This window comes from Pelodiscus sinensis, chromosome 11 (assembly GCF_049634645.1).
Source record: "Pelodiscus sinensis isolate JC-2024 chromosome 11, ASM4963464v1, whole genome shotgun sequence".
Lineage (NCBI taxonomy): Eukaryota > Metazoa > Chordata > Testudines > Trionychidae > Pelodiscus > Pelodiscus sinensis.
In genome coordinates this window covers 43,821,603-43,833,567 of record NC_134721.1, presented here as the reverse complement: position 1 = coordinate 43,833,567, position 11,965 = coordinate 43,821,603, and the positions used below count along the sequence as shown (strand labels likewise).

Genomic DNA, 11,965 nt, shown 5'->3' with positions numbered 1-11,965 from the left:
AGCCAGCCCCGGGGCCGGGCCCCCCCCTCCATAGCCAGCCCCGGGGCCGGGCCCCCCCCCCATAGCCAGCCCCGGGGCCGGGCCCCTCCTCCGTAGCCAGTCCCCCCCATAGCCTCCCCCCCCCATAGCCAGCCCCGGGGCCGGGCCCCTCCTCCATAGCCAGTCCCCCCCATAGCCTCCCCCCCCCATAGCCAGCCCCGGGGCCGGGCCCCTCCTCCATAGCCAGTCCCCCCCCCCATAGCCGCCCCCCCCATAGCCAGTCCCGTGCCGGGCCCCCCCTCCATAGCCAGCCCCACGCCGGGCCCCTCCTCCATAGCCAGTCCCCCCCCATAGCCGGCCCCCCCCATAGCCAGTCCCGTGCCGGGCCCCCCCTCCATAGCCAGCCCCACGCCGGGCCCCTCCTCCGTAGCCAGCCCCCCCATAGCCTCCCCCCCCCCATAGCCAGCCCCGGGGCCGGGCCCCTCCTCCATAGCCAGTCCCCCCCCCCATAGCCGGCCCCCCCCATAGCCAGTCCCGTGCCGGGCCCCCCCTCCATAGCCAGCCCCACGCCGGGCCCCTCCTCCATAGCCAGTCCCCCCCCCATAGCCGGCCCCCCCCATAGCCAGTCCCGTGCCGGGCCCCCCCTCCATAGCCAGCCCCACGCCGGGCCCCTCCTCCATAGCCAGTCCCCCCCCCATAGCCGGCCCCCCCCATAGCCAGTCCCGTGCCGGGCCCCCCCTCCATAGCCAGCCCCACGCCGGGCCCCTCCTCCGTAGCCAGTCCCCCCCATAGCCGGCCCCGGGGCCGGGCCCCCCCCTCCATAGCCAGCCCCACGCCGGGCCCCTCCTCCGTAGCCAGTCCCCCCCATAGCCAGCACCGGGGCCGGGCCCCCCCATAGCCAGTCCCGCGCCGGGGCCCCGGGTCCCTCCAACCAGCTCCCACGCTCCGGCGCCCCCTAGTGGCACACTCACCCCACGCAGCCGCCGCCGCCCTACCAAAGCGCACTGCGCTTGCGCAAAAGCGTATGGGCGGTGAACTGGAGGTTCACAGGCAGCTCCGCTCGCCAACAGGAGGCAGGGGCGGGGCCCAGCGGCGGATCTGGCCTATGGGAGAGGGAGGCGGGGTCCGGCCCAGGAAGGAACGCGGACCTGGAGGCCCCCAACCAATGGGAGGGATCCGGGGGCGGGGTTAGGGCGCCACGTGCAGCTGGCGTGGAGCGAGCCTCCGCAGAGCCGGGGCAGCATGGCGGCAGCGGGGGCCAAGAGGAAGCAGCAGCGAGCGGCCGCGGCGGGGGGAGCCGGGCGCAGGCGGCGCAAGGTGGGGGCGGGGCCCCGGGAGTGCGGGGAGGAGGGGCCGGGAGGGCAATGGGGTCCCGTGGGGGTGGGTGATGGGAGCAGGTGGGGACATGGGGGTCCCGGGGGGAATCGGGGTGGGGGGAGGCGGGAGGGGAGTGGGGTCCCGGGGGGAATCGGGGTGGGGGGAGGCGGGAGGGAGGGGAGTGGGGTCCCGGGGGCCGTCAGTCTGGTGGGGTTGGGGGAGGTAAGGGAAGGGGGTGGGCAGTAGGGCTGGGGGGGGCGAGGGGAATGGGGCTGGGAGGGGTAGTTTTTCTCTGTTTAATATGGGCTGGCGGTGACAGAGCCTTGTGGGGGATCGCAGGGCAGGTGCTTTCCCTGCCTGTCTACAGCCGCCCTTTCCCCCTCCAGTGATGAGAGGAGACACTGGGGGCTGCTGTCCCCACCTTGTTGCTCTAGCTGGGATCTGTTGACAGAGGGTTTTATTCTTGAGGCCCCTGATGCGGAGGAGAAATCCTGGCAGAAAGCAGGCTCGAAGCTGAACGAGGAGATCTCCAGTGACTCCGATGCAGAGAGGTAACGCACTGACCTTAAGGCTCCCCGAGCCAGCCATCCTGCAGAGCAGGGCCTAGGAGACCCCTGCACAGTGCTCCCGCGCCCAGTCACTGTAGACTGAGCAGTCCCTGCCGATGGGGGTAAACAGGCAGGGAGACAAGATGGGACCATGCGGTGCTTTTCTTTGCATGTGCTTAGGATAGTGTTATGGGAGGGGTCCTGGCATAGCCTGTGACATGAGCTTCCCCTGTGGAGTTAAGGACTGTCCCTGCACTATGTATAATACATCCCCGAGCACACCACTGCTCCCTTGGGGAGGGGAGAGCGAGTCATTGCTTGGCTATAAAGCACTCAGTGCTACAGCGATACAAGTATCTGCACAGACTAGAACAGTGATGGGCAACCTAGGCTAGCGAGCGGCCTCCTTTATCCCGGTGGACTGCAGGATTGGTGTAGCCAAGACAGTCTCCTGGGGTCTGTCCCTAGGATTTGTGGGATGGGCCGGCTGAACCGGAGCCGGGCTGGGATTGTGAGAGCCATGTGCTTCCCTCTGCCTGCCCTTGCTTGACGTGTGTGGATTAGAATCTGGTTGTGCATGTCACACTTTGGTCCAAACCAGGCTTTCACAGTCCCCCTGACGTCAAGCCGTGGGGTCAGATGTTGGAGGGGGTGTCTGACACTAGATGGTGGGAAACCCCCCAACCAGGGACTCACTGGCCCAGTGGGATACTGAGAATTTCCTGGTGGGCCGTCGTGTCCGCATGCCGTTGCCCCTCACTCCGAGCGGCTCTGTGTCTGCACTGTATGCGGCACGCAGAGCCCAACCTGCCGCCTGCGTCGCGTACCGGACATGCTGCAGGGAGCGGGGCTTGAGGGGCACGTAGGGGTGACGTCAAGGGGAGGGCCGTTCTCAACCCGTTTCCCGGGCCTATTTTGATTGCCAGTACGCTCCTGCCCCCAGCCGTGGCAAACTATGCCCTTAATTAGTTACAAAACTTGGTGCTTGAGGCGCTTCTAAATAAAGTTGCATGGAGTCAGTTTATGTATTTCAACTGCTGTGATTGAATGGCCTCCAGACGGAAAACTGATTTTCTTGACTGGGCAGTAGGCCACCAATGGCCTAGGAAGTGAAAAGGGTGGAGGAAAAGCCCTCCTCCTCCTTGAGATAGTTAAGACCAAAGCAGACTGTGAAGAGCTTCAAAAAGATCTCCCCAAACTAAGCGATTGGGCAACAAAATGGCAAATGAAATGTAACGTTCGTAAATATAAAGTAATGCACATTGGAAACAATCCCAACTACACATACGAGACGATGGGGACTAAACTCATTTAGCTACAACTACTCAAGAGCGAGATCTTGGAGTCACTGTGGAGAGTTCTCTGAAAACATCCACTCTGTGCAGCGGCAGTCAAAAAAGCAAACAATGTTAGGAAGCGTTAAAAAAGGGATAGAGAATAAGACAGAGAATATCTTATTGCTTCAATATAAAGCCATGGTACACCACATCTGGAATACTGCGTACAGATGTGGTGAAATCATCTTAAAAAAAGATATATTGGCATTGGAAAAGGTTCAGAACAGGGCAACATAAATGAGGAGGGGTTTGGAATGGGTGCCATATGAAGAGAGATTAAAAAGACTTGGATTTTTCAGTTTAGAAAAGAGGAGACTAAGAGGGGATATGATGGAGGTCTATAAAATCATGAGTGGTGTGGGAAAAGTGAATAAGGAAAAGTTATTTACTTATTTCCATAACATAAGCACTAGGGGTCACCCAATGAAATGAATAGGCAGCAGGTTTTAAACAAACAAAAGGAAATTTTTCGTTACTCCGCGCACAGTCAACCTGTGGAACTCCTTGCCAGAGGATGCGGTGAAGATCAGGACTTTAACAGGGGTCAAAAAGAACTAGATACATTCCTGGAGGTTGGTCCATCAATGGCTATTAGCCAGGATGGGTAGGAATGGCGTCCCTAGTCTCTGTTTGTCTGGAAATGACGACGGGAAGGGATCACTTGATGATTCCCTGTTCTGTTTACTCCCTCTGGGGCATCGACCGCTGTGGGCAGACAGGACGCCGGGCTAGATGGGCCTTTGGTCTGACCCAGCGTGGCCGCTCTTGCGTTCTCCTGTACCCACGCCCACCTCCCCTCTGTCCCCTGCAGCCCTGTGTTTGGCGGGAAGCGGAAGAAGGACCATGAGGCCGAAGAGATTGAGGAGACCGCCCAGGAGAAGAAGCTGAGATTAGCCAAAGTTTACCTGGAGCAGCTTCGACAGCAGGGTGAGTACCCGGCAGGCTGGGTGCGCCTGGCTGGGCAGTGGTAGGGTGCAGCAGGCTCAGCCCCACGCCCAGGGACGCAGTGCTCGGGGCTGAAACGTGGTCTCTGCGGGGCTGCGATGGCCTGATGAAATTTACTCTTGAGTGCAGATCCAATGCCGGGTGTGCGTGCATCGGGGGCAGGCTATGTAGCTTAATGCGTTTACTAGCATGTAAAGCAGAATCCAGTTACGTGCTGGCAGGGCTGAGTGTGGCAATGGGGCGCCCTCCCGCGGGCAGGCCACCCGCAGCAATGTACGATGGTGGAGGGGCGTGGCCTAGCAGCTCTTGCCTCACCTGGCGCCCCCTAGTGGTGTCTCATGCCCTTGCCTTGTGGTTGGGTCAGGCTCCGTCCCGTCTACGCAGGGGTAACAGCGTCAGCGTCAAAGCACCCATCTTTTCCAGGGTCCAGCCTCTGCGGCCTTTGCTCCACCTCCCAGGCTCTGCAGATCTCTCTTGCTGGCTGCCTCCCTGGGCGTCTGGCTCCTCCCAGACCTTTCCTAGAGTCTCTCTTCTCAATGGCCTGCTTTAGGGGGTCCCCTTCCCCCTCTCCCGTCAGGAGCCGTTCCAAGGCACAAGGTCCTCTCTGTAGGCTCCTCTCCGAGCCGGGAGCTTCCAACTGCCCCTCGAGGGGATCCTGGACCACCTCCTAGTCTCCCCCCTGCAACGTTTCTCCCTCCAGCCACCGTCTGCTCCTGGCTTCCCCTCTCTTATAGCACCGCCAGCTGGGCTACAGCTTCAGTTCAGCCTGACCCACCCCCCAACTGGGTTAATGGGCCGTTCCCTGTCACATTGGCCTTCTCAGGCATGTAGAGTGCCTCTGAAGACCAAAATCTCCAGGCTGTGGTGGGGGCAAAGCACTGGCGAGAGAGGATCTAGACCAGAACTGCCTAGAAGCTGCCTTGTCTAAAAGCTTCCACTCCCTGCTGTTCGCCTGGGCAGGTCTGGGTGCCTGTCTTGGCCTGGTGCCCCTGCCTGGAGAGGGGTCCTTTTTAACCTTCTGGCAGCTCTTGTTTCTGGGCACTGACCCTTGTGGCCAGTTGTCCAATAGGCTCAGCTGGGAGGGAGCCAGAATCATCAAAGCACGAAGGCCAGACCTTGTCCCTTAACAGCCCTCGAGTGTTTGCCGAGTGGTGACTTAGCTCCTCTTCTTTGCTGGGGTTTCGCAGGCCGCTGGGTAAACCGGCCATTGGTTAATTACCCAAATGTACCCCGTCTCTCTAGCTGGAACGCGTTGGACCATCATCCTTTGCCTGTAATGGGAGCGAAAGACTTTTTAACGTGTTCCAGATCAATGTCGGTGGCTTGTACTGAATCTGCTAGGCACACCTGCCTCGCTCTGATGGGTAGAGCAAGGGTCGCGTTACCGCTGTCTGGGGCACGCGTCCGCGGGAGTCTGGCCGTGAGATCGAAGGCCTGTAGCGCCTGGTCTTGCATCTGCTCCAGTTTGCTGTGATACGGGCAGGCGGCCGCCCCGGCGTTCGGCCGCGTTCACGCCAAGCCCTGGTTCCGTTCCCCGTGGGTCTGACGCAGCCGCCGGCGGGCACGTGGGACTTGGCAGCGGCAGGACCATCCCGAGACGCCAGCCGCTTTCGGGCCCCCTTGCGCGGAACCGCAAGTGCGTGGTGATTTCCATGCGGTGCTAAGGGGACCCAGTGAGGATGCTCCGGGCGGGTTGGTCGCACCGGCAGCACCACTTAGCGGCTGTTTGAAACATCATCCTGCCCCTCGCCCCCCAGGCTAGAAAAGCTTTACGAAGCCCTGAAGGAGGCTAGGGACTGCTGACAGCACAGGCATAAAGATAAACTCAGCGTAACGGGCTGTCTCTGGGGTGTCTTTGGGCAGAGGAGGAGAAGGCAGAAGAGGAGGCCCTGGAAAGAGACTTGGTTGCCGGCCGCCTGAAAGACGATGTGGTGAGTAGGCTGCTGGAGGGAGGAGGAGTTGGTGGCTCTAGGGGCTCCTTGCTTGTTTGCCAGCGTCTTTCTGAACCGCACCTGCCGCTTCCCTTCTGCTGCTCCTAGAGCCCCAGGGCGGCTGCCCCTTCCGTTCCGCCTGCCCTGGCTCGTGGCTCCGGTCTCCAAGCTGTGAGCATCTGCTCCCTCCCCTGCCGTGGCCACCTCTTAGAAGGGTAAAGCCACCTCCACCATGCAGCGCCTGGGTGTGTAGGGCCTTGCTGCTCGGGGCTGACGTCTCCTTCTTTCCACAGCTGGAGCAGAAGGGAAAGCTGCAGCGACCGGTCGCCAAAGATGTAAGTGTGAGACGCTTCCCTGGGCCCGCACTCTGGGCAGGGGCTGGGAGAGGTGTGGGGAGCCCGTTCTTCCATCGGGAAGTTGATCTGTGTCTTGTCATGGGATCCCTTTCTGGCCTGGCTCAATCTCCCCACCATCAGGTCAGCTGCAGTCCCGGTGTCCTCTGTGGGAGCGTGGCCTAGTGTATAGAGCACTGGACTGGCACGCAGGAGATGTGGGTTCAATTCCGTGCTCTGCCACTGCCTCCTGTAACCTTGGGCAAGTCACTTGACGTGTCGGTGCCTCTGTTCCCTATCTGTAAAATGGAGGGAGCAGCACTAGCCTACCTCCTAGCCATACTCTGAGCAGTGCGTAGTGCTCTGTTGTTAGTAATGGGGCAAGATAGAAGTATCTTAAATATTTGAAAATCGGAGCCTTCCAGAGTTGAGTGCTGCCAGCTAGATCTTCGAGGTGCCGCGTCCCGAGCTGGGTGGCACCCGAGCCCTTTGTTAATGCAACGCTGTGTGTGTCTGTCTGTCTGTGCGTGGGTGAGAGCAGTTGCAGCCTCCAGATCCAGCCGCCATCCGCGTGCTGCGAGGTCACCAGCTTCCCATCACCTGCCTGGTCATCTCTCCGGATGATAAGAGTGTGTTCTCGGCTGCCAAAGACGGCTCCATCATCAAATGTGAGTCCTGCCCGCCCTCCCCACTCCCCTTGTGGCTGGCAGGGGGCGTTTTGCCCAAGGGCGGCTGGGAAGAGCATCCTCGTCCATCACCCGGCTCTGCCCCTCCCCCGGCAGGTGCCAGGGCCGCAGGTGTCAGCTATGCAGGGCTGGCTTTGCCTGTCCGTTTCGAGCTTTGCTCCTGGCCTGCTCGCATGGGAAGCCTCTTGCTGTTACAAGAGATTTTCGGGCTGGGGGCTCAAAACGCCTCCGCCGTGCCCTTCTGGGGGTGCATCCAGCTCCTGCTGCCCTTCCAGGGGTGCATCCAGCTCCCGCTGCCCTTCCGGGGGTGCATCCAGCTCCCGCTGCCTTTCTGGGGGCGCTTAGATCTTGGGGACCCAGCTCCATTGATCCTCCTGAAGAAAATGGGATGTGGCTTATCAGAGGCTCTCGTCGCTGCCTCCGCTCCCCGCGCCGAAAGCAAGCTGTGGGGGGGGGTGCCCCCGTGGCTGGGTGGGACCCGCGCAACCGCGCTTGGCTCTGGACAGCTGCGGATAGCGGGGGCGAGACGGGAGAGGCTAGTCCGTGGAGCGCAGCTGGAGAGGTCTGGCTGGGACGGGGGGGGGGTCTTTCCAGCCACTGGCTTGCTGGCCCTCTGGGGAGGCGCTGGCTCCGTCTCCGTGCCCAGGCAGGGGCTGACGCCGCTCTCGGCCGCAGGGGACGTGGCGAGCGGGAAGAAGCTGCACGTGATCCCTGGCGGGAAGAAGGGGGAGGCCCAGCACGTGGGCCACACGGCGCACGTTCTCTGCATGGCCGTCTCGTCGGATGGCAAATACCTGGTAAGGAGGCGCGACCGGGCCTGCCCCTCCCCCTCGGAGCCCAGCGGCTGCTCCGGCAGGCAGAGCTGGGCGTTGCCGACGAGTCACGGGCGGAGCGTGCCCGGTGGGCAGCGTGGAGGGCGAGACCCTGCGGGGGAGCTCGCACTGCTCTGGGCAGCTCCCCGCCCGGCCGTGCGCCCAGCGGGCCCCTTCGCCAGGCACCAGCGGCTCGCCGTGGCCACCCGGGCGCCAACGGGCCCGTCCCCAGGGGAGGAGGAAAGACGAAGGCTGCTGGCTTGGAACAGCCCCCAGAGCAGAGCGACGGGGCGGTTCGTGGGGAAGCCCAGCTCCCCTCTGGCGGAGGCGTCTGCTGGCCGGCTCTGTCCCTGAGTCTCTGGGGGCACGTGAAGCCAGGGCTGGCAGCAGCCGGCTCTGTCCCCAAGTCTCCCCGGGGGCACGTGAAGCCAGCGGGGGGTGGGGAGGAGGCAGCAGCCGGGCCAGCGCAGACCTCGGGAAGCTGGCGACCGTGACCTGTCTCCCTGCCAGGCCACCGGAGACCGGAACAGCCTGATCATGATCTGGGACGGGGCCACCTGCAAGCACCTGTATAAGTTCACCGGCCATCGAGATGCTGTGTCGGTGAGTGCCTGGAGGGGCCCAGCCTTCCCTGCTGACTTGGGAAGCAGATGGAGGGAGCTCTTGGGCGCCTTCACCCGCCGCGCTGCTGCCTGGGTGGGTCAGCTGGTCGACCTTTGTGGGGCTGTCTGGGATGGGGGGGGGCACGGCTGGGTCTGAGCTCCAGGCCTGCCGTCAGCCCCTCCCTGCCCCGCAGGGCCTGTCGTTCCAGAAGGGCACGCACCAGCTGTACAGCGCCTCGCACGACCGCTCCGTCAAAGTCTGGAACGTGGCCGAGAACGCCTACGTGGAAACGCTGTGAGGGCCGGGCACGGGGGGCTGAGCGGGGAGGCGTGTTCGGTGGCTTTGGGGTGACGCTAGAGCGGAAGTGCTGGGATTCCTGGGGAGGGAGCAGACTTGCCCAGCCTCACGTTGGCCCCCCGGGTTGGCCTGTGGTCCCTGTTTGAGGCTGCCCGTTCAGTGTGGGGGGACCCTGTGCTCAGCTTCTCCAGATCTGCAGCACTCCTCCTGCCCCAGGGGGCGTGGCCCAGGGCTGGGAGGGCGTGGCCCAGGCACCAAAAGTCTGAAGCCATTCCTGCCAAGCGTGGCTGTCTGCTGTAGACCTCCCCGGGCCCTTGGCCAGCTGTGTCTGGCGAGAGACACACTCTCCTGTGGGCGTGGAGGCCTGGCAGGCCGTGGCCACGCATCCGGGAGCGCAAGCACCGTCGGTCCTGTGGTGCTGGGCTGGGAGGCTGGGAACGCAGAGCCGGGGTGGGACGGGGGGTAGAAGGTACCAGGCTGGACTTCCTGAGCCCGGGATTCACCCCCTGCCGGGTCTGCCTCCGACTCCAGGTTCGGGCACCAGGACGCGATCACGGGGCTGGACAGCCTGAGCCGGGAGTGCTGCGTCACGGCGGGCGGGCGCGACGGCACCGTGCGCGTCTGGAAGATCCCCGAGGAGTCGCAGCTCGTGTTCTACGGGCACCAGTAGGTCCGGGTGGGGGCCTCGCGACTGCGCTGCCCCCCTGGGCCCTGGGGCCCGGCGGTGGGTCAGGCGCCGCCCGCAGTAGCTGCCTCACCCACTGAGCTGCCTTGCTAGCGTGGGCAGGAGAGAGGCGGGCACGTTGGTTGGCTACCCCAGCGGCACATGGCAGTCCCCCACCGGGCTCCCCTGGCAACGCACTGCGGCCTGGACCTGCCCCGCCGGGCTGAGCCATGGGCCGGCCTGGCAGCGGAAGGGGGAAATCTGTCCTGCTTGGAGGGATTGTTCCACCTCCAGGGGCAGCCCAGGCGGCCTGCTGACCCCACGGTCTCCGGGGAGAGGGGGCCCGGGCAGCGCTCAGTTCTGGATACGCTGGTTGGGGGGCTGCCCCGGCCGCTCGGGCTCTGGCCCCGGCCGGATAACATCCCGGAGCCTGCGGACTCCAGCCCTTCTCCTCCCCTAGGGGCTCCATCGACTGCGTCCAGCTGATCAACGAGGAGCACATGGTGTCCGGCGCGGACGACGGGTGAGTGGCCCTGCCGGGGGGCGCACAGGCCGGGCTCCGGGCGTGGCCTCACCCGCCTCTCCTCACAGGTCGGTCGCCCTCTGGGGCCTCTCGAAGAAGAAGCCGCTCGCGACGGTGAGGCAAGCGCACAGTCGCCACGGGGCCCAGGGCCTGGAGCAGCCCTACTGGATCTCCGCCGTGGCCGCTCTGGCCAACAGTGACGTTGTAGCTACAGGTGCCTCGCGCTGTGAGCCCCTCGCTTTCGCTGTTGCTTTGGGCGGGGGCCCTGGCTCTGGGTGAGGCTTTGGGCAGAGCACGGTCCTGCCTGTGCCGTGGCTGGGCCGGGCTGTTCTGAGGGGCTTGCATGGAAAGCAGCTAGACCGGTGGTTGCCTCCAACTTCCCTCCTCTTCCAGGGGCCTGGCTCTGCTCTGGCAGCCCGGGGAATTCCCCCGCAACCGGCCCCGTGCCGCCCTCCGCTAGCCCCGGCTCGGGCTCCCTGCTTAGAAACTAGCTGCCCAGTGGGGGCAAGGAAGGGGGCTTGGGTTGAAGTGGGGTCCGTGTCACGTGCCACAAGTGAGGGGCAAGGCCCGGACGAGAGGTCTGGGGCCGTTGGCCGGGCCTCTCCAGCGAGCCGTGGCCTCGTCACTGGCATGGGAGTGCTGGGTCGCTCCCCGCTGGTCCTGCCACGCTTCCCGGGGCGAAGGGGCGCCCCTGACCCCGGCCGGGATGCGGTTCTCCCCCGGAACAGGCCAGCTCGCTGCTCCCGCTATGCTGCCAGCACCTTCGACGTCTGGGCCCCGGGGTGGGGCGCCAGCCGCGGCTGCCAGCAGGTCGGGCCTAGGGGTGAGGGGGCCTCACGTGCTGCTCTGCCCGCAGGCTCGCACAGTGCCAGCGTGAGGCTGTGGAAGTGCGGCGAGGGATTCCGCCGGCTGGAGCCGCTCTTCGACATCCCCCTGGTGAGGAAGGGGCGCGGGCGCTGGGGGGGGGTGAGTCGGGCAGGGAGCCGGTCAAGTCCAGCCTCACGCGCTTTCCTCTCGCTCAGGTCGGCTTTGTCAACAGCTTGAAGTTCTCCAGCGCTGGGGATTTCCTGGTGGCTGGGATCGGGCAGGAGCACAGGTACCGGTCTGGCCGCTAGCGACGGGTGACACGGGGGCGTCCCTGTGCAGGGGGTGGGGAGAGCCTGAGCTTGGGGCTTGGAGAAAATCCACCATCATTTGTCACTGTCTTCAGCTGGGCTGACGGGGCTCTTAGATGCCGGGGAGGGGCGTGTGATGACGGTGTGCCCGAGGGGGGAGGGTAGAAAGCGGACCTGCTCCCCCCTCAGAGCCCAAGTCTGAAACGCCACCTGCCGCTGCTCCAGGGCAGCCGGGTCAGCGACTTGCTTTCCCCTGGGGCAAACCCAGGGAGGCTCCCGGGGCCAGTAGGCTGGGACACTGCAGAGCACTCCCACGGCCCCTGGGGGGCGCTAGCCCGTGGGAAAGCCCTGAGGGCCAGCCCCACAGCTCAGCGGCTCTCTCGTGGCAGGTTGGGCCGCTGGTGGCGAATCAAAGAAGCTAAAAACAGTGTCTGCATCATCCCACTGAAGAGGCCGGGAGTGGGCAGCTCCCTACCCGTTGGCAGTGCCCCGCCCGCTAGCAGCACCCCGCCGCCTGGCAGCACCCCGCCGCCTGGCAGCTCCCCACCCGTGGGCAGTGCCCCGCCCACTAGCAGCACCCCGCCGCCTGGCAGCTCCTAGCCGCGCCTGCGGGGGGCTAGTGGAGGCTCTGGAGTTAAACTGGCACATTAAAAGCAACCTGTGTATGAACCTGTCGGCTCGCAGTGGCCATGGCTCGGCTGTTTGGGTGCCAGCAAAACCGGCCCGGTGGAGCCATGGGCGGGCTGGGAGCCATGCCCGGGTGGGGCTAACTTCTGGGCCAAGGTTGTGGGGGGCACGCTGCCTCCTCCTGGAACATGGCTGCTCCAAGGCCCGTGGATCCTGCAGCCCGAGGCCAGAGCTCGGATCTGCAGTGGG

General features: G+C 64.3%; 1 protein-coding gene across 2 annotated transcripts; it reads left to right on the top strand.

The window, feature by feature from the left end:
- Window positions 1–1,138: 1,138 nt before the first annotated feature.
- Window positions 1,139–11,758, top strand: RRP9 (ribosomal RNA processing 9, U3 small nucleolar RNA binding protein). 2 transcript variants are annotated; one of them, XM_075939481.1, is made up of 15 exons: window positions 1,139–1,296; window positions 1,765–1,847; window positions 3,993–4,108; window positions 5,990–6,057; window positions 6,351–6,392; window positions 6,931–7,057; window positions 7,751–7,872; window positions 8,398–8,490; window positions 8,684–8,784; window positions 9,319–9,453; window positions 9,912–9,974; window positions 10,043–10,188; window positions 10,831–10,910; window positions 10,997–11,070; window positions 11,479–11,758. In XM_075939481.1, the coding sequence occupies exons 1-15, from the start codon at window positions 1,222–1,224 to the stop codon at window positions 11,687–11,689; spliced, it is 1,536 nt and encodes a 511-aa protein (XP_075795596.1). In that variant the 5' UTR covers window positions 1,139–1,221; the 3' UTR covers window positions 11,690–11,758. The 2 variants fall into 2 exon arrangements, with proteins under 2 accessions (XP_075795596.1, XP_075795594.1); XM_075939479.1 differs by having other exon boundaries at window positions 10,043–10,200.
- Window positions 11,759–11,965: the final 207 nt, after the last annotated feature.